Source organism: Camelus dromedarius, chromosome 14 (assembly GCF_036321535.1).
Source record: "Camelus dromedarius isolate mCamDro1 chromosome 14, mCamDro1.pat, whole genome shotgun sequence".
NCBI lineage: Eukaryota > Metazoa > Chordata > Mammalia > Artiodactyla > Camelidae > Camelus > Camelus dromedarius.
The window spans coordinates 53,240,440-53,266,609 of record NC_087449.1 but is presented as its reverse complement, the minus strand read 5'-3'; the positions used below and the strand labels follow the sequence as shown (position 1 = coordinate 53,266,609).

Sequence of the window (26,170 nt, the reverse complement as noted above, 5' to 3'; positions counted from 1 at the left end):
AGGCTCATGGTGGGGGAGGGCCCCCAGCTGCCCTCTTGTACCCCTCTGCCACTTCCCTTCCCTAACCCCAACATGTCCTATAATAAAATTGGAGAGATTAGGGTGGTCCTAATGAGCCAGATGTTGTTCAGTTCTGTCCTTGGTCTCACTCCTCTGCTAGGATTGGCCTAGCAGATGGGCAAGGGAACAAGGCTGGAATGCCTTTGGGGACTACTTTATCTGTCAACAGAATGCTTGAGTGATGTGCTTAAAATAAGTTTGTGATAGTCATAGTCGTAGAACTTACTATTTTTAGAATCTCGTGCTTTGTGTTGAGAAAGATTCTGAAATTAAACCCATCACCTTAGAAACAAAGCCTAGGACAGTCATTAGGTAATTTTTGTGATGGTGTGAACTTAAGGAAAACCCTGTAAAAGAAAAATTGAAGCAGAATGGGGAAAGGAAAAACTTTGAGCAGAGGAGTCTCAAAGCCAAGCCTTGGCCAGATCATAGGAGCAGGGTTTTGGAGCAGAAACCACACCGCCAAGTTGAACTGGCCTCTTCTAACCTGTATCACTCATTGGCTTGGGGGTAGAGTAACTTCCAATGTTAGGGCCTCCATTCTCCCTCCGGCAAGGTCAATTTTCTGGAGAATGGAGCAGCTGTGAGCAGTCTGCTGGGAGATGGATTCACTGGTTGGGTAAAAGGGACCTTCACGGAGAACCAAGATAGCATCTACCACACCAAGGAAAGACAACTAGATGGATCTACAAGATCTGCCATTGCCCAGGATGGGACAGCAATGATTAAAGTGATAATTTGCCATCCTGTAAGGACAGCTGGACCTGGAAGTCAAACTTCATCAATTGAAATATGGGCAGGATGGACACGGTCTCTGACCAGCACCAGATACATAATTTGCAGGATCCAGTGCAAAATGAAAGTGCAGAATCCTGTGAAAAAAAAGTTTTGTTGTTAATTTCAAGAGGGCCACAGCAGGGCATTAAAGCAAGCACAAGAGTGGTCCTCCTCCCATGAAGCCTGCCTGTCCCTGGCAGCTAGGACTTGCAAACTTTGAGACGAAAGAACTGCAGCCTGGGATCCAGGCAGAGCCACATGCTGAGGTCAGAGGAGGGCATGTCATCCAGGCCCTGATGCCATGGAGACCAGGACCTTGAGGGTTTCAGCACAAAGAGAGAGTGGGTGAGTGAGCCTGGGAGTAATATGGGTCTCTTTACCAATGCCTCTGGTGTCTTACCGGTCAATCTACCCATCTGATCAACCAAACTGAAATATACTGTGTGTGTGTGTGTGTGTGTGTGTGTGTGTGTGTGTGTGTGTGTAGCGCTGGAGGGCAGAAGTCCTCTTGCTGGAAAGTATGAACTGTGAAGCCACAAGAGGCGAGATGAGGCAAGGCAAGCACTAAGTCTGGGTCCTTGAACGCCACAGTGAGAATTCTGAAGTTTGCGGTAAGTGTGGGGACAGCAGACACCGATCAGTTTGGGGGCCAAGCAGCAACATAGACTCCATCTAGAGGAAGGATCGGGACTAAGCGTGGACAGCGGCAAGGAGGCCGAGACCAGTGCAGGATGCCACTGGGAAGGCATCAGGGATCTCCAAGCTCAGCCAATTTTCCCCGAGGTTCGTCGGGGGCGTGGCCTCGGGTGGGCGTGTCAGCACGTGCCCCCGCCCCCGCCCCCGCAGAAGGCTCTTTCGCTCCGCCCCCAACGGGGCCGACCTTCCGAGGGCGCGCGGGGCCGCGACTCGGTGCGCAGCTGCAAAGGATCGCTTCCGGGGGCGGGTCAGCGGAAGTGAGGGCTGTTGAGGCTGGGCCGCCTGCTGTGGTAGGAGGGGTCTTGAGGTGGGTGAGTCCGGAGTCAGAGTCTGAGGTGAGTCTAGGTCTGAGTGCGGTTCGGGAGCGGGAGCGCGGTCTTCCGGCCCGGCCGTCGACGCGACTTTGTGCGGTGCCCGCGGCTCCTGTGCCCGCGCCAATTCTCGCAGGAGCCAGTGTTGTCCGCCTTACTTGGCGGTGAGGGGGAAACTGAGTCCCCAGGGGGCACCAACTGCACCGGAGCCTTCTCGTTTCGGCCCCCTCCTCGCTCCCTCCGGGGCCCGCCCCCGGCCTGTAGGTCCAAGGGCCGCTTGAGCCGGCGGCGAGAACTTGGCCGACCTTGGCCCTGTCGGGTCGGGCTGTTGCGGGGGAGGGGAGGCGTGTCCCGGGCGAGGTCCCCGCGGCTGCCCCCCCCGGCGCAGCGGACTGTCGGCGCTGCAGAGTTTCGCTGAGCGTGGCGGCCTCGGCGGGGACCAGGGATGATGGGACCAGGCCCCGCTCGGGAGGCGCTGCGTTTCCTGCGGGCGACCGTGTGTAAACACAGCAACAACAGCCTCGGAAGGGGCTGTCGGGGCGCAGGGGTGGTCGGAACCAGAGGATGCGGCCTGCGGGCAGCGGGGGCTGGAGGGGGGCGGAGGGAGAGTCTTCTCGCCAGACCCTTGGGGGTGGGGTGGAGGGTTGAAGGTTAATTCGGTGTTCTTGTTCGTCCGTTTCTTAATAAATGCTCAAGTGCCCACCGTGTTCTGAGCGGGCTGTACGCTGCCTGGTAAGTCCCCGCCCTTCTGACAAACTGCGGATCACACCGTTACCTATTTACTGCTGAGAGGACTCCGAACAAAGAACGAAACGCAGAGTGGCGCGGGGTGACTGTCAGGGAAGGGGAGGTGATGCTTGAGCTGAGCTCGAAGAATACTTAAGGATGAGCTTGATGATGGGGGGTGCTGGTGTTTCAGGCAGAGGGAATAGTGTGGGCAAAGCCATCAAGGGCCATTGTGGCTGGAGGGCAATGGGAAAGCAGGTGTGGCTCTGAAGTGTGCGGGGACCAAATGGACAAGCCTTGTAGGCTGCAGTGAGTTGGGTAGACAGGGCAGAGAAAGATGAGGTTGGACCTGACTGGGGAGGGCCTGCAGGTCATGGTGAGAAACTAATGCTGTTCTCTTGGCTCCAGCAAGCATAGTGGGTTTTAAGCATGGACGGGAGATGATTAGCAATGTGTTGTAGAAAAATGCCTCTGGCTGTTATGTGAGAGTTAGGCCCAACTGAATTTGGACATAAGTTTGGAGAGGAAGTGGCTACAGTGACTAAAGTAAGAAACACACGGAAGCACTGTTACGTGAAACTTGGAGCAGGCACTGACTGACATTCCGCACAGAGCCTGGCACACGGGACTTTGATTAAAAGTCTGGGGCTTCGCTGAGAAGATGGAGACCGTGCAGGAGGCAGCAAGATCTGGACCAGACTTAGATATGCTTTCTACTGATATGACTGCCGAGTGAACTTAGCCAGTCTCTTCCTCCCTGCAGCTTCTTTTCCCCACGTATCATGAAGTGAGTGGTACCTCCTCTTCTAGAGGTGGAAGAGAGGTTTCCAAAAAGAGCCGCTTTGGTCAGTCCAGCCCATCCACTCTTCAGAGTCTGCCCTTGGCCCCCCAGTGACTTCTCACCCTGGGACATTCCCAGCCCTCATGACTTGACCCCCAGTCTACCTTTGTGGCCTTATCATACTCTGCTTTTTACATATCTGTCACCTTCCTGTCCTAGACCTGTGCTGTTGTTGCTGCTTTGCTCCTCTTCTTACCCCCTCTGAACTCACCTTGGGACCAGGGGACTGACCTCACCTGGCCACCTGCCCAGTGCCTTTCTTAAGCAGTGATATTCAGTCTCTGCTAGAATTATGTATTCAGGTCCTATCTCTCTTCTAGGCTGTGAGTTCTTTTATTAGAGCATGGCTGTGTCTTACTCCTTCCACAGTCCCTGCAGTGCCCAGCACAGGGCTTGGCACATAGTATTGTTAGTGTTTGATGAATAAGGGACTGAATGAGCTCATTGACTTCTGCTCACCATGCAAGGGCAACTTTGAGGAATCCAGTCAGAGTGCCTCCGCCCGTCTGTGTCTTGTTTTAACAGTTCATTAAGCACTTAAAAATCCCGTTTTGCTGATTGACCATTAAGTTAACCTAGAGTGGCTGCTCTTCCTGTCATCTTTTTACAGATGGAGAAACCAGTATTCAGAAAGTTTAAGTGACTTGCTTAAAACTACTAACCCAGTAGACGGCTGAACCAGGATAAAAACTTTTGGCTCTTTTCCCTGTTCCCACTATGAGATTGGCTACCACTGGCTGGCTATTCTTTCTCCCCTTGTTGAGGCCCAGCAGCACTAGACTGGGTGGCACATGCTGGGCTTTTACATCTCAGCTTTAGAAATAAATGTTGGGCTTGGATGGTATCTACACTCTGGCTTTCCTGTGAGCTTTTTAACCACCTAAGTGTTCTATTTACATCTTTAGACATTTTGGCTCAGGAAGGCTTCCAGGGTTGGCCAAGCTCACAAAGCAAATCTGGAATAGAACTTTTAAGGTTCTGGGTTTGGAGAGGCCGTTGTTTTGGGTGAGCGTAGCCTCTTGGGCTGGTTTTCTCCCTGTGAAACATCAGAGAAGTCTTGGTGTTTGGCATAGCTCTGCAGGACCTGGTTTTGTGGGGTTTGTGTGGTGGCCACTGAGTCTGTTGTGGGGGTTGTTTCACAGGAAGAGACGTCTGGTGTTCCTTCAGATGGCCTGATATGAAGGAGTCACGCCTCCCACCTCCCCAAGCCCGCAGAGCTGCTCTGTGGCTGCCTTGTCCTTCAAGTGCAGGAGCCAGCTGAAATGTCGGGAATGGAAGCCAGTGTGGTAAGGGGCATTCCCAGGGCAGGGGTGTGGTGGGGAAGGTTGAGCACTGGACCTGCTGAAGTTCTGTAGGAAGTTCTGAGATTCTCAAGTTAATTCTTCCCTCACTGAGACCTAGAATTGAAGGGTCTTCCCATCCCCTCCCCAGAGGCAGAACCAACTATGACCTCAGGACAGTAAAGGAGTCAATGTGTTTATATCCTGTGCTGAGGAAAGGGAGGGCAGCCTGGATGATCCCTACACCCAGCTAATCCCTCACCCGTTCACTGGACCCTCCCAGCACTAACTGTGCCTCGGCGGCAGCAGGTGTCCCCTTAGGTGGCTGTCCAAGGTGAAGGTTGGCTCCTGCTAAAGGGAAGAGGGGGAGAAGATGGGGGCAGTAGTTGGACTTTCTCTGAGGTTGTGGCTGTCCCTCTCTCTCTGCTCTAGACCATCCCAATCTGGCAAAACAAGCCGCATGGGGCTGCTCGAAGTGTGGTGAGAAGAATTGGGACCAACCTGCCCCTGAAACCATGTCCCCGGGCGTCCTTTGAGGTAAGTGTGCTGGAAGGGCAGGGAGAGTAGAGGCTCCGTGTGTGTGGGAGAATGGTGCTGCTTCTGTGCCCCAGACTCCTTGGCGTTCCCAGGGCAGGTTGCTCTCCTAGTCTCTTCATTTTTTCAAGAAATATTTATTAACTGCCTTTAATGGATCCTGGTCACTGTGGCTTCCTGATCACACACAAACCTGTGCCCCAACAGCCAGGCTTCCAATTTGCTCATAAATTAATTGTCTTGCATCTTTGGTGCCTCTGCTTAGTGACTCAGATTTCATCGCCTCCAGCAACCCAGCTTACTAGAGTAGGCCAAAGACCCATGCTGAACTAGATCTCCACACTAGCCATGTCTGTGCTCTGAGGTGTGTGCCGATAACCCTGGCAGGGCCCCATGCAGGACACTGAGTGCTGAATGTGATTTTGAGTTGAACTCTGCTTTTCTTCACCAGCCCTAAGACTTGCCTGCTTAGCTACCTATTTTCACTGTTTCCCTGAGACCATTACTCCCCATCCTCTTCTTTCTGGCCAAATCTAGCCATTCTTCTACTGGGCTACTTCAATCTTACCTCTCTGCCTAGGAGGGCCTTTAGCACCCCTTCTGTAGCACAGATTCTTACCTGATCCAGGTGTCCGAGACTCTTCTGCAGTGGAAAGCTAAGTGGCATTTAATAGTCCTAGCTGCCTCCCTCTAAGAACTAATGGTTAAGTATCAGCTCCAGGCTAGGTGCTTAAGGTGTGTGCGTTTGGGGAGCTGGGACACAAAAGAAATACTTCAGCTTTCTGCCTACACAAAGGAGACAGAAATACATGCCTGAAAAGATGTGGGCCCGGGGGAGACAGAAATGAAAGAGCTGAGTTTGTGTATTAGATGCGGAGCTGCACAGTCTGTGTAGGAGCTAGGTCTGGAGCCTGATGTCAGGGGTGGTGGTAGAATCATGGGTCTGGAGGGGTACTGTCCCATGACCCAGACTGCCTGTTGTTTCCCAGGGCAGAATGTGGCCTCAAGCATCAGGAACAAAGGGAAGGACAGCTAGGGAGCATGAGGGACTCAGTCAGGGTTGCCCCCACACTTGGCTATAACCTCTCCAGTCCTTTGGCTTAATGCTGCTAGGCGGAGACAATCAAGGGCCTAGGCTCCAAGAGCAGGAGTAGATGTGAGTAGTAGTAGTAATACTACTGAACATTTATTGAGCCCATGCTATATACCAGGCACTGTGCTGAGTACTCTGTATATGTTAACTCATTTCATTGCCAAGAGCAGAGCACTCTGGCTAATCCCTAAATGGCCCATCTGAGGATTAGCTCCTGGGTCAGTGGAAGTCCTCCTCTGTGTAACCTTGGAGTATCACTTCACTCCTGTGAGACCCAGCTTCCCTATCGAAAAGCCAGAGCTGTCAACTCCTGATCTACCTACCAGTCTGTAGCAGAAACATCTGAATTTAACTCATGTAGGGGGGTTTTTGAAAAATTATCCCTAGATTTGTTGTAAGTTGATTACCTTAAATATTTTTTCAAGGAAATCTTGATTTATTATTTTTTAATTTACCCATATAAAAATATTAAATTATGAAAAGGAAAACAAATTTCCTATAATCACACAGTCATGACACAATAACTGTTAATGTTTTGGTGTAGTTCTTTTCCATATTTTTCTAAATGTATGTTTTTTACTTTGTTGTAATCAATCAGTATATAATTGAACCTTTCTAATTTTTCATTTAACATAGTGTCACTCAGTCTCTCTGTTCCCTAGTTGTTCATTTGGGTGGAGGAGCAATTTTAAAAAGTCATATTATGATTCCTTTTGTATAATTAATCATGTCTTTTTATTTAAATCAATAGTCAGATTATCAGGTGTGCTTCTAACAGTGTTGCTATAACAGTGTAGATCCCAGTAGCTACAAAAGGTGTTGTAAAGAGTGTGCCAGGAGAAATTTCCTGTTGCTGTAACAGATGTCAATGTCCTCGTACCTATATTCTTACAACCAGAAGGCAAGACACTCTTAGACAGTGGCCATCTCTGTTAAAAAGTAACTCTGGCCAGTCCCACTGAAGACCCCTCTGCTCTAGCCAGGGGTCAGCAAAGGGCTAGACCTAAATATTTCAGGCTGTGGGCCATGTCAGTCTCTTACAACTACTTACTTTGGTAGTTGTAGCTTAAAAGCCACCATAGATAATGCTTAAATGGGTGTCACCATTTCTCCAGTAAAGCTTTATATATAAGAACAGGTCCCATCCCTGCTCTAGACCACCACATTTTGCTTGGAGGATACAGAAGGCTCATGACTGGTCTCTTTGCTTTCCCATCTGTGCTCTACACAGTAGCCAGAGCAATCTTTTAAAACCGCAGATCTGATCCTTACGTAAAACCTTCCAGTGGTTCATTACTGGTCTTAGAATCAAAGCTCCTAATTCACTTTCCAATCTCTCCCAGCTCCCCACTCCCCTAATCCTATGTTCCAGCCATGCTAAATTATTTGTAATTTCACAGAGTCTCTTGCTTCTGGCCTCGTATTCAAGCTGTTTCCAACTGGGACCTCCTCTAGGAAGCCTTCCTGACACCCAGGCTGGGTTAGGTGTCCCTCATATGTATTTTGCCCCGTCTCCAGTTGTCTCATCATGGTTTCAGTAAATGTTTGTTGATGAATTTTGCTTCCCTACAGACCCTGCCCAATGTCTCTGACTTGTGTCTAAAGGATGTGCCCCCAGTCCCAACTCTGGCTGACATCGCCTGGATTGCTGCAGATGAAGAAGAGACTTATGCCCGGGTCAGGTAGCTGAGGCAATAGCCTGCCAGCTGGGGAATGGGAATTCTTCCCAGATGAGGTGGTAGGTAGGCAGCAGGAAGAATGCTTGTGAGAGGCAGAGGCAATAGGAATGAGAGCTGTGGTCTCAGAGTAGGAGCAGAACCCTGTTGTGTTTGTCTTGTAGGAGTGGGTGAAGGAATTTTAGAAAGGATACAGTGACCCTCTGTCTCTGATATGCCTGTCTTTCCCTGGTCCAGGAGCGATACACGCCCCCTGCGGCACACCTGGAAGCCCAGCCCTCTGATTGTCATGCAGCGAAATGCCTCAGTGCCCAATCTGCGTGGGTCCGAGGAGAGGCTCCTGGTCCTGAAGAAGCCAGCCCTGCCAGCCCTGAGCCGCACCACAGAGCTGCAGGATGAGCTGAGCCACCTGCGCAGCCAGATTGCTAAGATAGTGGCAGGCGATGCAGGTAGGAGCCCCTGACGCCAGGGCCAAGCAATAGCAGGCTGTTCCTTTTTGCCTGGCTTTTGGACAGGATAGGGATAAGGATGGTCCCTGGTTCAGGGGGACCCGGGCCCAGGGTTCTGGCTGAGGTTGCCCTGAGGCCTGGCTAACCAGTATAATCCTTGGATGGTTTCTGTCAGCCATTTTGGGCTGACTGGTTGGGTTAGAACAAAATCTTCACTTAACCTGGGGCCCCAGATTCCCTCCCTTGGCTACAAAAAACTCCCTCTTTCGAGTGTCTTTAAGACATATCTTCCATGAGTGCTCAGTGGCTTTCCTTTTCAATATAAGAAATAAGCATTCCCTGCCACTAACAGACGTAACCCTTTTTAAGCAACCTTCTTCCCTTTCCCTGTCCTCTCTACCAGAGACCACCTCTCCATCCCTCCACCTTTCTGTCTGTAGTTAAGGCAGAACCACTGGAAATGGATGGGAGTCTGCCTTGTCTAGAGGCATGAAATACCAGCAGGTGGATCCTCTCCCAGGATGCTCAGAGTTTAACCTCATATTCCTCCCATTCCGTTTTGTTTCTTCCCTGTTCTTCATTGACGAAGTCGTAGCTCCCAAACCTTGTTAGTTGGTAGAACATAAAAGTCATAGTATTCTCTTTGAAATCTTCTTGTATTTAATTCTCTTATATGGCAGTCTCATAGAAGAACTGGACTTAAATTTATATTTGTCGACTACTTTTTTTGTCTTCTAAGACACAAGCTGAAGTAGTTTAGGAAAAATCAGAGTGTTCCCTAGAAACTTAAAAATGGAGGAAATTCTCTCCATTAAAATTTAGGAACTAGGAGGACTGTCACCACTCTGGGTTTTTTTGTTTGTTTGTTTTGCTGCAGAACAATTCTTCCAGTCACAGATAGCTGGAGTCAAAGGAGCATAGTCAGAAGCACTGGCCTAGTTAGAGAAAAGGACAAAGTCAGGCCTTGGTTCTGCACTGTTGCTTCAGTATAGACAGTGCTGTCACTCCACAGCCCACAGCGGAATGGGAGCTTTTAGGAGGGAAGGCCTTTATGAGGTGGGTTTTTCTGCTCTCCTGGAGCACTGTAAGAGCCCAGTGCTTTTTACATCTTCTTGACATCCTGAGAGGGGAAAGTAGTGGAGGAACCCAGGATGTCATGGTATCAGCCCAGGAAGTGTTCGGTGAGCGGTGCTTGTAGGGAGAAGATATTACTGCTGTATTGTAGCCCCAATGTCCATCCATGCCTATTGTTTTCTCTTTCAGCTTCGGCTTCATTAACGCCAGATTTCTTATCTCCAGGAAGTTCAAATGTCTCTTCTCCCTTACCTTGTTTTGGATCCTCATTCCACTCTACAACTTCCTTTGTCATTAGTGACATCACCGAGGAGACCGAGGTAGAGGTCCCTGAGCTTCCATCAGTCCCCCTGCTTTGTTCTGCCAGCCCTGAATGTTGCAAACCAGAACACAAAGCTACCTGCAGCTCATCTGAAGAGGATGACTGCGTGTCTCTGTCCAAGGCCAGCAGCTTTGCAGATATGATGGGTATCCTAAAGGACTTTCACCGGATGAAGCAGAGCCAAGACCTGTAAGCATTATAAAGAGCTATGATGGTCTGTTTACTGTTTTAAATTGCCTGTGGCCAATTATCTAATAGAAGGTACTTACATAGTAAGTCCTCGGTGGCAGCCATGTGTGACTTTGTTCACAGGGCTTGCTTGCCTGCTTGCTAATGCCTGGGGCTCCAGTTTGAGGAAAGAGCAACACTTTACATTTGGTTGGCGTGAGCTAACCCAACCAAATGTCATTAGCCTAATAGGGATTTTACAAGAAGGCTCATCTAATCCAAGTTCTGTCCCCCAGAGGGGTTTCACCCCTTCAGTTTTCATAATGCTAGTGACAAGTGTCACCATGCCCCACCCTTCAAAGTACAGTTACATAATTATCTTTAAAAAGTAGACTTATTTGGTAGAAGGAGCATTTCCTTTAATCACAGTGATCCATTATTCAAACCAACTCTGCAAATTCAGATTTACAAAGCTTTTGAGACTCCTAGATAGTTCCTAAACCTGGCTTCCTATCAGAATTGCTCAAAATATACCTTAAACATACCAAAGTTGAACCCCCAAGGAGTAGAGCTCTAGTTGTTTTTGATGGGCCTGTGAAGGAATTTGGGAAATAACCACTGTGAGAAACTCATCTAGTCAAGAAGCCCTAGAGCTCCAGCCTGAGGGATTCAGCACCTTGCAGTGTTTCTCCACTGCACGGGACATACTAGAAGAGCTTATTTAAAAGAAGGCTCGTGGGCAATGAACTATCTCACATCCGGACCTCAAAGTCCAGAGGCCAGGTGTGCAGCTGTGTTAGTTAATGCAATTAAAAAACTGTTTTGGGGGCTAGGGAAGTGAGGGCTGTCTCCTGAGTTGATGAAGTTCCTCTTGAAGGGACAGTTACCTCACACAAGGATCGCTTTGTGTTTCTGGCCCCATTTCCTTCTGAAAACTGGACAAGGGTCCTGGTAGTCAATCCTGTAGGAAAGTTACTTTTATGTTCCTTCTGTGGCCCTAGCCAGGCTGGTCATACTGACCTGAAGTTCTTTGGTCTCCTGTATTCCTAAATTCAGCTGCTGCTGCTTCTGGACCACCCTGAGCCTTCTTCATCTGGTCAGTGTTTACTAGATTGACTCTCAAACCATCTTATACCTGCCTCTTGTACCATATTAGATCTCTTACCCCTGTGCCAAGCCCCTCCTCTCATTCTTGTCATGGGATCTTTTCTCCTTTGTTGATAGAAGGAACTGGGTTGATGACTAACAGTGGGAAAGTAGCCTCATCATCAAGGTTCAGAAATGTGACAGACTGAGGGCAGTTCCTCTTGTCTTTAAGGTTTAATAATCAATCCTGGCCCTTGTATCTAGCATAATGACCAATAAAATGTCTTCATGAGGACATATGTAAGTTCACTAGAATTTCAGGCAACCATTTTCCAGGTATCTAGGAACCTCTTTTATGATGTTAACAGGTAGTGTGAACCTACCCTAATCTGGAACTGGTTTTGTTCCCATGGGTCCTTTATCATGTGAACATTTTACGATAAATTCTGGATCACTTATAAAAAAACACCTTTCAGCTCCCCTGATGGGGAGACAAGGTGGTAGTATATCCTCAGCACACCTTTCCCCTAGAATAAATGAAGGTCAGAAAAGCTAAGAGTCATCAGTCACTTCCCCTACTGACCTGGGGAAATGCTGCTAAGAAAAGATAAGGCCAGAAGGTAGAAGCAGAAGCTTAGCCACCACAGGCCAGTGCTAACAGGATGGTGGTCCTTTACTTTGTCAACATTTTACAGCCATTTCAGGAAATAGTAAAGCCATGTCTAGTTAAGGGATGAGATCTGTAACCAGCTAGCTTGGTTTTGAACTCTGGATTCATCACTTACTGGCTGAGTGACTAATGATTTCAGGCAAATTCATAACCTTTCTGTGCTTCAGCTTCCGCTTCTGTAAAAGAGGATTGTAATAGCACCTACCTCATAAGAGTGTTGTGAGGATTAAATTACAACACTGCCTAGGACAGAATAAGTATTCAATAAATAGAAGCTATTATTGTGTCTCTAGGAACCGGAGTTTATTGAAGGAGGAAGACCCTGCTGTCCTTATCTCTGAGGTCCTGAGGAGGAAGTTTGCTCTGAAGGAAGAAGATATCAGTAGAAAAGGAAACTGATAGCACTCAGCTCTGCAAACTCAGTCTCACGCTCCTGGAATTCCTTCAATAGCTGCCTTCCTCACTGCAGATGTTTCTGCCTCTCAATTACAAATCTTCTGCAACAGTCTTGCCGAAAGCCAGAGCTCAGACTAAGAGAAGAGCCGCACTATGTTTTCTATACTTAAAACCTTAGCAGAAGCTAAGGCCTGTTTTGAGCTGAGACACGTTACAGGTAACTGTAGGTTGGAATGTCCCAGGTTAAAAGGTGAGATAGAATTTTCTGGTTTTTCCTTGCCCCTGTGTGAAAATAGGTCCTAAATGAAAGACTTCACAGCATTAGACCACATAATTGGTCTCACCGAGCACTCTGTGTCCAGCTGTCACTCTCAGCCGCTTCCTTGCAGCAGAGCAGGGCTGAGGGGGCTATAAATGTTTATCTACATGTTCACAGGGTAGGGAAAATCTTACGCTGCTCCGTCATGAACTGATGCCAGTGCCCAGCAATCACTTTCCCCCTTCCCTGTCCAACACTTACATGTAGAGGTCAGGCCGCTGGATCAGCTGATACTTGGGCTGCTGCCAGGAGGCCTGGGCTGTTTTTTTCTTACATATATTTTGTAATACTGTACAACCAAATCTACCCTCCAAGGCCCTGGGGCCTCATTGGTTCCACTGATTTAAAGCTTTCTCTCTCATGGACTTTAAGCCCAGTAGAAAAGAGAAATGGGGAGGGGGAAGAGTACCATCCTTCCTCCAGGCCCTTGACTGCTCCTTTGTGTTGGGCCAAGGTTTGTACCTACCACACCATGCATGACTCAGATGCCCTCGGGTCCCTTTCTCTACAGTATGTATCCTGTGTGTTCGGGCTGAAGCACTACCTGACATTAAAGGAAGGATTTAGACAGATACTGCATTTGCTGAGTTGTGATCACCCAGTATCCCCCACAGGTATAGAATTCCTATTAATTTTAAGGTATATGAACTTTTGTAAACAAGCTCCTGGCTACCCCTTTCCTTATATATATTCCTACCTTTATAAGAGAAAACGTCCCTAGGGAGCTTCTTGTCACTTTCAGTAGAGATTTTGTCCTAAGCTCTTAAAGTAGTTCCATCTTATAACTTGCAAGCTTGCCCCCTAGAGGCTTATTTTTAAGCCTGTTACCACACCTGCAACATGGGAAACTGCTATCTGGTGGATGTCTTGTGTAGAACACAAGTCAAATTAGACTTGTGTTCAGATCAGACCCATGGCAATGATTGATAGAGCATATACTATTAAAAAGTTGCTTTTTTCCAAAAATAAAATTGGTAATGTTTTAATTACCATCAGAGCCAGCTTTGTACACAGTCATTTATTTGGCTTCATAGTTTTACAAAGGGGTTCTCTCCCACCTTGTAGTAGAGTGATATAGTCACATTTAGATTGTTATACAGTTCAGCCTTTTTAGGGAGATTTTTAAACAGAGTATATAACTTTAAAATGCTGTAAAGTTATCACAAAAATAAAACAACAAAACTACCATCATTCTACCTCTCTCTATCCTCCCTGCCCCTTGCACACCTGGGTCTGGGAGATCTGCCTTGTCACTCAGTGTCAGGAGTAATGGTCCGCGCTTAGGTTGAGTGGGTAAGATTACAACAACCAGAGATTCAAAGAACATACATCCATAAGAAGCAATGTGCCAGTCAGGCATCTGAAAGGACAAAGAAGTGGCTCTGTGCAGGCTGAGTAGCAGGCTCTTTAGTGGAGGGATGAGTGCCTGCCCTTCCCTCTCAATGCTCACCATAGATTCATGCAGGGAATTTACCAGCCACTTCTTCAGGGGAACAGCACAACGCCAACCACAGTATCTCAAGTGGCACCACCTGCTGTATTTACACAAAGAAAATGCTTAATAACAACAACTTCATCCCATGCCTGCCTCCCACCCAAGATTATTGTCCTGAATGATCTTTCTAAAACATCACCTTACATTCCCCTATTCAAACATACCTCACTGAAGATACTTTCTCACATGTCATTTCAAGGTACTTTTAGAACCAAACCCTCACAAAGACATTTAGACTTGGTGCCTGATAACTTGATTACCTTCAGAGTCCTGGGTAAAGAGCAAATCAGGCTGCGGATTTAACTGAGTGGGCCTATCCTGGCACTGAGCCCAAGGGCTGTTGGGAAACTGCCCTAAGCCCTGATTCTGGTCATTGGTTACATCTCGGAAAGGAGCTCTAGAGTTGTGGGCAATGACCCGCTGGCCTTGAGAATCCTCAGTGAAAAGCTGACTCCAGGAGTCCTTGTCATTCTTTTCGCTGTCCCAGGAAAACACAGGAATAGGACAAGGGCTTTGTTTCACTGATGTATTTGCTCCACTCCAAGAATCCTTGTATGTATGAAGGGCAGGGGCCTGCCTGTTTCCTTTGGCTGACACCTCTTCCAAGTTAGTCTTGTCCAAGAGCTGATAGCCCTTGCTTTCAGGTGTTTTACTGTGTCTCTGCACACTCTGATAGTTCTTTTTCTTAGATCCATGAAGCCATTCCCTTTTCCAGGAAGAATCCTTCTCTCCCTTCTTTTGGTCCAGCAAGCAAGAATTCTCCAGCTCTTGGGTGAAGGAATGGGCAGGTGAGGCTTTTCTCTCTCCAGCACAGATTAAGGTATCAGTCTGGAACAAAGACAACACAGACAAGCATGGGGTTCCTATTTCACGGTGGCAAGAAGCCTGGAGAGACTGAGGAGAAAGTCTAGCTTCCTGGATGTCTGCAGGGGTTGAAGTGGCTAAAGGGGGTGCCACACAATCATCCCCCAAGCCCTCGATCAGATGGTGTAGCTGGGTTGCATCTTCCTTAGATTCCTTGTAGGTCTGACTTTCTATATGAGATGAAACACCCCTCTGGTCACCACCATTTGTCTTTCCTAGTAAAATAGACATGAACAAACATTATTCTGTAGGAAAACACCTGAGCAGGATTTTGGTGGCTTTTTCTGAAATCAGTATCAGCCACCATAACTACCTAGTGCAGGAGTCTTAGGACTCTTCACAGACCTTTGAAGCTGATCTTCCTGCTTTCAAACTCTATTCTCTCCTGAACGATCTTTCTAAAACACAGCTTCCATTCCCCTACTCAAATATATGGATAGATATAGTCAAAAAGGGTATACAATCAGACCATAGCCCACTTTACCAGCTTGAGTTTTCATGTTTTGTGAGGTTGGTTTAACATAGGGTACGTAAGTTTTGCTTTTTTTCTTTAATTTAATGTAATTTCTGCTAAATAATGAACCTGGCCAAATATTACTCCTAGATATTATCCTTTGAGAAACCTGTTCAATATACACCATTTTTATAAAGTCTTCAGAAGATAACATTAACCAGCCAACTAAGAAACCTTCTGATGACATTGTGAATATGTGGGTCTCCCACTGCCCAGACATTTCATGGGAAAGGGGGTAAAGATACAGAACCGTAAGTCAATCAGTAGAAAAGGACAATACAAAAGTGTCCAGCCTGTCCATTTTATCAGGTGTGGAATGGTCCTGTCTGCGTTAAGGATAAATGACATGGAATTCCTGCTCCCCACCCCAAAATTATACCAAAATTTAATTACACACAAAGCTGAATGACTGATTTCTTCTTTCCTTCTCCAAGAATTGTACTGCAGAAACTGTTTTATAAGAGTTCTCAACTTTGCCTAAGATTTTAATACAGAGTACACAGAAAATACCAGAATTTCTTTGCTCCCTGGTTGCTTCCAGGTGGGTCACCATACCTGGCTGCAAGGTGAAGAAGGAAGCAATGCTGGTTTGCCGAGTGCCTGCAGGTGGATGACTTCTTTGAGTAAAAGAAATCTTGGCCTTTCTCTCTTCAGGAAAGAGTGTTAGCATTTTGGTGCTTGACTTGGTTAAATGTGTCTGAGAAGAGGGAGAAAAATAATAGAACCTATTAACATCAAAACAGCTGCCAGATGACACAACATTGTAAAATGACTATAACTCAATAAAAAAAATGTTTAAAAAAAAAAAACAGCTGTCAGATAGGAGAGATTCAATAAACACCAGTGACTGCTGGAACCACACTGGACCTTTTGGACTCCACTCATATCCTGTTCTCTAGGTAGTTTTTGCTGTACATCATCTCCCACCACCTTCTGCCATACTGATGGTGTTTGTTTTTCCTCAAGAATCACGCATTCCAACTATAGCCTACTCCTGCTTCCCCGTGGAAATCAGTCAGGCTGACTAAATAAATAGGATTTGTTGAAGGGATTCCAGGGATGATGTTCTTGCCTTTATAGTTAATGATTCTACATCAGCAGCAGTTGATACATTCTCAGTAGTTTTCAAATAGTCACATAGTGGTTAATAGCATGGCTCCCTAGTCACACAGCCTCTGTTCAAATCAATACCAATTCTGCCACTGCCGATTATTAGCTGCGTAACCCTCTGCAAGATGTTTAATCTCTGTCTCACTCTCATGTGTGAAATGAGGACAATCATTGTACCTAGCCCACAGGGCAGTTATGAGGATTTGGTGAGTTAATTCACGTAAAAGGCTCACACAGTTCTGGCACACAGATAATACTCAATAATGGTTGGCTATTATTAAGAGGAAGAGCAATGAAACAGCTCCGGCCGTACTAAACTTTCATCTGAGGCCCCTTTATACTTTAGAAATTGAATTAGTAGATGGGCCAGAGAGGTCTGGGATATGTCAACTTTTATGCCTCATCCTTATTTAAGTGTGATTTGGTTTTGTTCCCATTTGCTTGTTATGAAATGCCTGAGAAGTAAGGAGAATAGGATTATATCAATTTGGCTGTGAAAGCCACAAAAGAAAAACGGATTTGCCAATATCTATGCACCAAGTTGGAAGTAGGCCTGAAACTTGAACCCAAATTATTAATTTTAGCCCAAAGTTGACTTCATTTAATTTTTACATATGGAAACTAAAATGCACTTTAAGTGGTTAAAAGACAAAAGAAATCCTGGACATAAAATTCATGCTTTGACTTGTAGTACTGATATGGAACATTCCCTTCCACCATACAAAACTAGAAAACTGGGTAAGAATTACATGAAACAACTGATTTTAGACAAAGGATAATAGGCAGTGCAGGATCACAGAGAGCAGGATAACAAATGAGGTGAACCCTGGGATCACCTTAGCTTTCTGCTTGCAAACACGTGTCAGACTGCAATGCATAGAGTACCCAGGCAGAACAATGCAGTCTTGATGAACTGAGCAGACAGAGGCTGGAATTTGGAGAAGAAAAGGTGGCCTGGGATTTGCAGCACAGAGAAATACATCCAGAAATCTACATAGAGATCCCTTCAGTTCATTACTGAATATTAACCTAGACATGTGTCAGACAAAACCCCATGAGGCCAAAGAAATGCCAGGAACTGCAAGACGAACAATTCCCAGAACTCACACAGGGCTTCCCACTAACCAGAGCAGAAAGACCTTTTCAATACCAGTGGCATTCAACAGAATTCACAGAAGGATCACCCCTTAGCAGTAGAGCTAAACTAGCCCCAGAGCAAAACTTACTCCAAATCTGTCCTAACAAAACTTAAAAGCAAGCTAATGAACACTACCTGCCAAAACAAATTTCAATATTCTTTGAAGACCGAAAAAAAAAAAAAAAAAAAAAAACCCAGCATGAGAGCAATGTAGCACTCATGGCCTAGCATGCAACAGACAATTGCTAGATAAGGTGAAGCAGTAAGGAAACAATCCATAATGGGGGGTGGGGGGATGGAGTGGGGGATCAGTTAATGGAAACAGACTCAGAAATGTCAGAGATGACAGAATTAGCAGACAAACTTTGAAACAGTTACTACAAATATTTTCAAGGATTTAAAGGAAAATGGGAAAATAATGAGAGAAATAGAAGATATGAAAATTTCACTAGGTGGGCTTAAGAACAGATTAGAGACTATGGAAAAAAATAACTGTAGACCTGAAGACACAGCAATACAAACTATCCAAAATGAAGCAGAGAGAAACAAACTGAAAAGAATAGTCTTAATGGTCTGTGGGATATCAAGCATATATACAATGAGAATTTCAAAAAAACAATGTGAAAGGGCAGAGAATATACTTAAATAGCCAAAATCTTTCCAAATTTGATGAAAACTACAACAACTGAGTCTCTTTTTCAAAGATGGCAAATACAAAATCTCCCATTTCACAGGCTCTTATAATTTGACCTTGCTACTCTTCCCATCAAGTGGTGAGAGCCATATTCCCTCACCATTAACTAGTGAAGAACTTTGCGACTGCCTGACTGATAAAGTATGACAGAAGTAACATTACATGATTTCTAAAACTGGGTCATAAAAATGCCATGTACTTCTGCCTTGCTTTCTTGAGATGCTCACTCTTGGAACCTGGCCACCATGCTACAAGGAAGCCCAAGCAGGCAAATGGCTCTCTAAATTATAAGGGAAACACATCCAAGATATGTGAAATAACGTGAGTTAGTACGCCAACAAGTATTTGAGCACCTATATGCTAGGTACTCGGGAAATAGTGATGAACAAAAGTGTTTCTGCCCTGGTAAAGCTTACAGCTTAAAGGGGAAAACAGACAAACTAGTAAAGAGTTATTTAAAATGCTGCAAGTATGCTAAATCTTATAAAGATGACTTAGAGAAAACTGCAGCTTATCAGAAAACAGTAAGACCTCAATTAGCAAAACATCTGGGAATAAGCTTTTCACCAAATTGGCTATACTTATTAGCAGGATTAGAAAGATTCCTTCCTTAGGTCAGAGCAATGTCAGGAGTAATACCGTCCCAGTTACAGACCTCTCAGAAAACCCATGGCTTCAAGGATTTACATTTCTCTCAACTAAGACCCCACGTGAGAACAGGTCATCTGGAACTGAAGAGGGCCCAGGTACAAAGTCCTTCAGCTGATTACCCTACCTCAAAACAAAGACAAACCCTGTATGTACATTACATAGCATAAGAAAGCATACTAAAAGGCACAGGGTTCCTACAGGACCTCCCCTTAGTAAGCCACAGCCTAGGTATTGACAATCTTACCCTGTAAGAATGCCAAGAAGAACATAACTTCAAGAAACACATTCCCTCCAAAACCAAAGAATGTCTAGTCTTTTGGTATAGCACATTCATGGTCCAATCAAGCTGTCTTCTTTCAGAGAGGTAGAAGGAAAAATTGACTTCCTATATCTATGGAGCTCATGCTATTCTTGCTATTACAAGGACCCCCTATGACATGTTCTCTTAGAGAGTGATACTTTTCTTTTTTGGGGCGGGGGGGTGACGTGCTGTAAGTCACACCAAGAGTAACCCACTCTTAATACTCACAACTCTGGTATCAAAGCAAATCTGAGATCATATACATTACTTCACTATTAGAAAATGTTTCCATGCTTCCACAGCATTTAAATTCTATTTAGCCCTCATTCTATCTTTATCTCTCTGATAATTAATCTGCAAGTTTGTCTCAAAATTCTACTTTTAAAGCAATTTAATCTCCCCCCGTTTTTAATTCATATTGTCTTCAAGCCTAGTACATAATTTGATCCAACTTCCTTTTTTCATAATGGTTACTCTGATCTTCAATTTGTGTATGACGTATCAATTTCCATATAAAGTGACAGCTTTGAAATACATGAATTTGCGTTTTTTTGTTTGTTTGTTTGTTTGTTTTTGCGGTGGGAGAGGGTAGAATTAGGTGTGTGTTTGTTTGTTTGTTTGAAGAAGCAGTACTGGGGATTGAACCCAGGACCTTGTGCTTGCTAAGCATGCACTCTGCAGCTTGAGCTGTACCCCCCCCCCCCCCCGTTATTTAGTTCTTTTTGCCATGCGACTTATTCCTTTGCTTCCCAGGGTCCATACTCATCTTTTCCCACTTCTAGAGTCTCTGACAGCATCATCTTCAAGTCCCCCCTTCCTCTTTAGTCTTTCATAGCACTAATTTGATGAAGTTTTGGATGAAAACCTTTCCCCATCAATCACTATCATGCTTCATTCAAGTCAAGATGAAAGGATAATGCTACCTAATATAAGTCACCCCAAGGAGGATTGTTTAAGGAGTCTAACCAAGAAATTCTCATCATCTCCCAAAAAAATAAATCAGCTCTGTTGAATTACTAACAAAGCATTAATTCAGAACTTGCTTCAAACTCTACAAACCCACAAAACAAATAACATACCATCCTAGTTCAGGATTTCATAAGTGCTTGGCCCCCATTTACTACCTGTTTCAATAGTCCCATATCCAACATCTAGATTAACCTTAAAGCACAACTGTGATCATACCATCTTGTTCTGGCAAGAACCTATAGCATAAAATGTAGACTCTCAGACTGCACACGTTGATATTATTCCCGTTTCCTTTTTCTCTATTACCAAAAACCCCTTATGCACACTGTAACATAATACTCAGCTAGATGCCAGTCCCTGTTATGGCCTCCACCTTCCTCACTTCTGTTTTTCACATAAAAGGGCCTGTTTCACACCCAATTCTGAAATGTTACGCGTTATTCAACTTAGCGCCAAGCATTCCTGATTCCCACAGGCAGATGTGACCTCTTCCTCTTCTGAACTTGACATTTATCACATGGTATTTCTTGAGTTATACTACAAAATCCTGAGGTCAACATTTGAATCACAAACTTTGCTTTCTATCCTCCACAAAAACAGCTTAATACACACAGCAGGTACTCAATTCAATAAATATTTTAGGAAGAAAGTGGATATACAGGAAGGATACATTCAAGTTTTCCATTTTATATATACCTACTCATTACATTTTCAACATCACCAAAGCTTTCAGAAAAAACTTAAGGCTTTTCTAATACTGTGACCAAGGCTAAGATGAGCTCCTGTCACTGTAAGTTGATGTCACACATGTCAACGAAAAAACAATGCATAAAGCTGCAAATAAGAGTTGGGGAGGGGTGGTCTTAAGAACTGCAATTTGGTAGACACCGATTCTGGTAAAATTGGAATAGTGTTTCAGAGAAGAGAAAGAGTCAGGGGCTTATAAAGACAAAAAGCCATGAGGTTGTTCAAAGTTGCCTGGCAAGAGCTGTGTTTGACTCTGATGTGAGTCATGAAATATTTGTCCTTAAGGAATCACAAGTTATTTTAGGGTAGGGTTCCAGTAACTGTAAGAGAAAGGAACAAATCTGACTCCATCTTAGATCTGTTACTTTGACTTTAACCCTGTGCTCTGCTTCCTGTGCTGAGTCATGCTGGTCCTGTACCTTTTGTTAAAGAATGATGCCTACAGCCTGAAATATACAGGATAGCCCATTCTCAAGACACTGACCTTTAAAAGTATAACACTTTCCCATTCATATAATGAAAAAAAGTTGCAGAATAGAAAATAACATTTGTCTTGTTGGAGGTTTGCAGGAACACCACGACCTGACCTGACCCTATGTAGACAGCTGCAAGAACAAAGGACTCCAACACCAGGAAATTTGCAACAACCAACCACACACTCTCCCCTTTTTAGAATGAAAGGAGCTTGAATTCTAACTTGTGGGAAAATGGTTCTCCAGGACATTAGTCTACCATCTTCTCAGTCTGCCAGCTTTCCGAATAAAGTCGTTATTCCTTGCCCCAACACTTCATCTCCCAATTTACTGGCCTGTCATGCATCAAGCAGAACCAGTTTGGACTCAGTAACGTAAGTAGATAGGCTGTCACGAGTTATTTTAGGGTAAGGGTCCGCTAAGTATCTTGAATTTCTGGCAGATGTTCTGGATGTCTTCGTTAGGACAACAGGTGGTCAAAAGGTCAGATTCCATCCAGGCTGATATGTGCATTAAGTCACATTTCCTTAATGGCCTCCAGCTCCATTTTAGAAAGCTCTCTTAGCAGTACTGACTCCATTTTAACTTTCGTTTCATATACATAAGGTCTAGAACACAGATAGGAGGGTATACCCACTGAAAACTGAAGATTTTCCTCCTAAAGTAATCTAGTAATAGAAAACTATTTCAAGAATCTTCTCTAGAACCACCTGGCACTGGTTTTTCATCTAAACTTAATGAAAATTCACAAGGATAAATGAACAGCAATTTCTTCTAAGTATCACAACTCCTAAACTAGAGACCTGATTTGACTATATCCACTAACAATACTCTTACAAAGGTGATTCTCACTAATGAGATTTGTCTCACTTAAAGGATGTCATGCATGTCAGAATTAATTGCAGTACAATATTTTAGTACATTTATCATCAGTTTTGCCCTAATAAAGACTATTTATTGAAGATCTATTTAAACATCCTGCTTGAACTATTTCCAATACAGGAATGGCCACATGTAACCCTCCCAATAGCAGAGATCCATCCCATTAAAGAGCACCGTGCTCATTTAAATGGTAATGTAGGTGCCTCAACTGAAATGCAATGGAGGGGGAGTCCCCGCTCTGGGACAAATCCCTGAATCCACCTAGTAGATGTCAACTCTGTGAATAAAAGCATTAGATGTGTGTATTTTATACATACATACACACACACACACACACACACACACTCTGAAGGGGAGCAGGATTTGTCACCCCAAAATAGGCCTGCTTCTTTGACATAAGGATTATTTTAGGCTGATTATTTTTAAGAAACAGCAGACACAGGAAAAGCTCTAAAAACTGCATAATTACCCTTTTATAAGAGACATTTATATTCATAAGGGAAATCTCCATTTGTAAGGAAGTCTTCCTCTCTGTACCAGGAAGAGAAGGATGACTCAGTATCTAGAAACTCTCATCAGTGGAGAAGACAACAACTTAAATCTGCATAACAATTTTACCCTTGTTTACTGTGTTTTTTCCTGGTAACCTCCCGTAACTGACTCCCCACCCTCAACATCTTCTTTTGTCTTTAGCTGAAGATGGTATTTAAGGCGATAATTTTGGCCATATCTGAGAGTTACTGTTTTCCTGGGTCTCTCTCATGTATACAGGAAGTATACATGCTATTAAACTTTTGTTTGATTTTTCTCCTTTTAGTCTGTCTTATATCAACTTAATTATTAGACAAGCCAAAGACCCTAGAAAGGAACAAGGGAAATTTTTTCTGCCCCTACAATATACATACACAAAATCAGCCTATACTGTATCTCTTCTCCCAATTTCCAAGCACTATTTCAAGTTATATTTTTAATTTTTTTCTCTATAACCAGCCTCTATTTACTCAGGTACAAATTTCTGGCTCCTAGATGTAAACAGAAATGAAAGGAAGATGCACCTTTAAAGAGTGAGAGACACTGAGGACTGCAGATAACTAGATCAAACTCACAGCTTTAAAAACATATTTAAGCAACTCCTCCCTCCCCCCATGCAAGCCCACATGTAGGTCCTTTATGAGCATAAATATACTTCAGATATATACTTATAAAACCAAGGGCAGTCATCAGTTAGATCCCATGAACTATAACTTGCTTAATAAATAATATCCTATTACCTGAAATAACATACTATAACCTGCCTTCACTGACCAAGTTTGCTTTAATTGTACTTACAAACTGAATACCCTCCAAGCCTCACATAGCTTAGACAGTGTATCACAAGATTCCTTTAACCACGCCCTATAGATAACACCTCTGACTTATGGGTCATTATAGTGATGGTTGCTTAAATTGTTTTTCTAGAACATGCAGCTAGTCTTGCCCAGTTCAAACCAGTTGTGACCACCAACCATTCAACTGGGCTGCGAGTGTCAGATAGGTGACATTTTATTGTAAAAGGGCCAAAAACTCCACCCTCAGATCATGCTAACACTGCCATTTTCTGAACATGCGTCCCATGATAAAAGCATGTAACTCAGATATGCCTGCACAGAACACCAATTACTTTACCTTTTTCTTGCTGCCAATCATCCTTCCCCACACCTGAGACCACCCTGCCTCTTTATCTCATAAATATCCCAGGCCCCTTAGTTTCAGGGAGGCAGATGTGAGATTTGTTCTCCCCTCTTTTCCCTTAGTTACCTTGTGAATAAACCCCTTCTCTGCAGCAAACCTCAGCATCTTAGCATTTGGCCTACTGTGCATCGGGCAGACAAACCAGGTTTAGTAACACTTACAGAGACCAATGATCCACCAAATATAAATAACTTCAATTTCTACCATCCTGGATTAGGCCCTTGTTATTTCTTGCCTAAACTTCTGCATTATCCTCCAAATTCCTCCAGCCTACCTTTCAGTGTACCACTTGCTTTCATATAACCACTGTTGGGTTTATCTTCCTAGAGACACCTCCCATTATGTCAGATGCCTTCCATGAATTTCCAACATGGCAAGAGTTTACTCTCCTAATCTCACCTTCTCAATTCCCCTACATATACCCTACACTTTAGCCAAACTAAATTACTCCGTGTGTGTGAAGGAAAAGCTGGGCTGGTCTAACAAGATAACTCACAAGTCTAGGAATGTGAAGGAGAGGCTGGGCTGGTCTAACAAGATAACTCACAAATCTAAGTATCAGAATACTGATCTGAGTTCTACTGGACTAACTTGTAAATCTAAGTTAATTAGTGTTCGTTTGCTGTTCATGTTTTTTTGCTAGCCAGCTGGATTTTCAAAGATATATATCTGGCTTTGGAATGTTGGTTTGCTGCCTCCCTGCCTCCACTTTTGTGATAATGATGCTGCTAAAGCTGTTCCATGCCTATTGGCCGGATACCCCAAGCTTGTACTTTACCCTATAAAACCTCATGCGCACATCTTGGAGGTGCTCAGAGCTTCGGAGCAGAAGCCCCTCTGAGCCCGCCGGCGTAATACATCTGAGTACTCCTACCCTCCGAGTGGTGCTTGTTTCTTGGCTGGCCTGTCGTTTCCGTAACAATACATATAATACATATTAAATACTTAATACAGTATGTGACACCCAGTGGATGCTCAACAAGTATTAGGTCAGCTCCCCTTCTCGTCTCGTCTATTTTTTTCCCCTAAAGTTACCTGTTCTGTAGATAGCCGGCAACCTGGCAAGTTGGAAAGAGCGGACCCTCAGGGCGAGAACTTTCCGAGTTTACATACGCACCCACCTTTCCGTATTTCAGCCTCTGCTACCGTCCGGCAGGGACTCTGAGCTCCTGAGGAGTCTGCTCCATTACACTCCTCTGAGCAAATTTTGTCTCCACCCTCTCCCCTCACCTCCAAACATTGCTGCCCAGTCTCTCCATATCCCTCCACAGCCTGCCTGCCTTCCGCCATTTTTTCTTCACACTTCCCAAACCCCATTTTTCAACTTTCTTCAGACTCCAATCTTTCTCTCTCCTGAACTCCCAAAGCTGTTTCGCTCTCGGTCCCGGACTTTACCTCCACCACCTCCAATTCCCCCCAAACTCCTCCCTTCTCATGCCGCCGGGTCCCTAGCCCCTCCCCCCGCCCTCTCTCGCTCCAACGCCCCACCTGCGCTTTTCGCCTCTTCAGCGCCGCCGCGTCCAGCCACACGCCGCAGGCCTCCTCCTCCGGGCCTCTGCGCTTCATGGCCGCTGAGGAGAACAAGCCAACGGGAAACTCTGCTAGCACTCGGGCCTCCTCAGGGAGCCGCCACAACAGACTCCTCAGGAGTTCAGATCTCGCGCCAACGCTGGGGGCGGAGCTACGCCGCGGCCGCCGGGGAGCAGGCACCGCCCCCAACGTCAGCTCCGCCCAGGCCCAAGCTCCGCCCCTTCCCTAAATCCTACGCGACTCCTTAACTCCACCTCAACAGATCTTTTGATGCGTGGAGCGCCTTTACCGTTAGCAGGACCACGTTCTTTCTGGTCTTCTCATTCCGGAATTGTATTCCGGAACTGTGCTGTTTGGATGCGTTCGCGACATTGCACAAGGAATGTGCATTTTCATTTTGCTGAGTTAGTTGCATTTTCTTATTCATAACTACCCTAGCTTCAGGGTTTTCTTCTCTTCGCTGAATCCTCACAAACATCGCAAAAAGAAGGAGAGAAGCCGAGACTCTGGTCCGCCAACTCTAAAGCTGGGGTCCTTAACACTGCCCTAAATGGTTACAGTACACTCGAGTTTATGAATTACTTTTGTAATTC

General features: G+C 45.0%; 2 protein-coding genes across 2 annotated transcripts; one reads left to right on the top strand and one right to left on the bottom strand.

The window, feature by feature from the left end:
- The first annotated feature begins 1,744 nt into the window (after positions 1-1,744).
- MTFR1L (mitochondrial fission regulator 1 like) lies at positions 1,745-13,475 on the top strand. Its single transcript, XM_010993705.3, has 7 exons — positions 1,745-1,868; positions 4,554-4,697; positions 5,124-5,228; positions 7,891-8,000; positions 8,232-8,443; positions 9,707-10,028; positions 12,057-13,475. Exons 2-7 carry the CDS (start codon positions 4,674-4,676, stop codon positions 12,160-12,162), a joined length of 879 nt encoding a protein of 292 aa, XP_010992007.1. The 5' UTR covers positions 1,745-1,868; positions 4,554-4,673; the 3' UTR covers positions 12,163-13,475.
- A 17-nt stretch (positions 13,476-13,492) lies between these two features.
- On the bottom strand, positions 13,493-25,701 carry AUNIP (aurora kinase A and ninein interacting protein). The gene is made up of 3 exons (XM_031464395.2): positions 25,536-25,701; positions 15,907-16,048; positions 13,493-15,052 (listed from the first exon to the last, which is right to left on the bottom strand). The coding sequence occupies exons 1-3, from the start codon at positions 25,611-25,613 to the stop codon at positions 14,205-14,207; spliced, it is 1,068 nt and encodes a 355-aa protein (XP_031320255.1). The 5' UTR covers positions 25,614-25,701; the 3' UTR covers positions 13,493-14,204.
- Positions 25,702-26,170: the final 469 nt, after the last annotated feature.

Excerpts from the sequence above, each read along its gene's own strand:
- AUNIP (XM_031464395.2), bottom strand. The coding sequence starts at position 25,613 with ATGAAGCGCAGAGGCCCGGAGGAGGAGGCCTGCGGCGTGTGGCTGGAC. Across the intron at positions 16,049-25,535 it reads TGAAGAGGCGAAAAGCGCAG|ACACATTTAACCAAGTCAAG; the intron begins GTGGGGCGTTGG and ends CCCTCTTCTCAG. Across the intron at positions 15,053-15,906 it reads CTTCTTCACCTTGCAGCCAG|GAAAGACAAATGGTGGTGAC; the intron begins GTATGGTGACCC and ends CTATTTTACTAG.
- MTFR1L (XM_010993705.3), top strand. The coding sequence starts at position 4,674 with ATGTCGGGAATGGAAGCCAGTGTG. Across the intron at positions 8,444-9,706 it reads GATAGTGGCAGGCGATGCAG|CTTCGGCTTCATTAACGCCA; the intron begins GTAGGAGCCCCT and ends TTTCTCTTTCAG. Across the intron at positions 10,029-12,056 it reads ATGAAGCAGAGCCAAGACCT|GAACCGGAGTTTATTGAAGG; the intron begins GTAAGCATTATA and ends TTGTGTCTCTAG.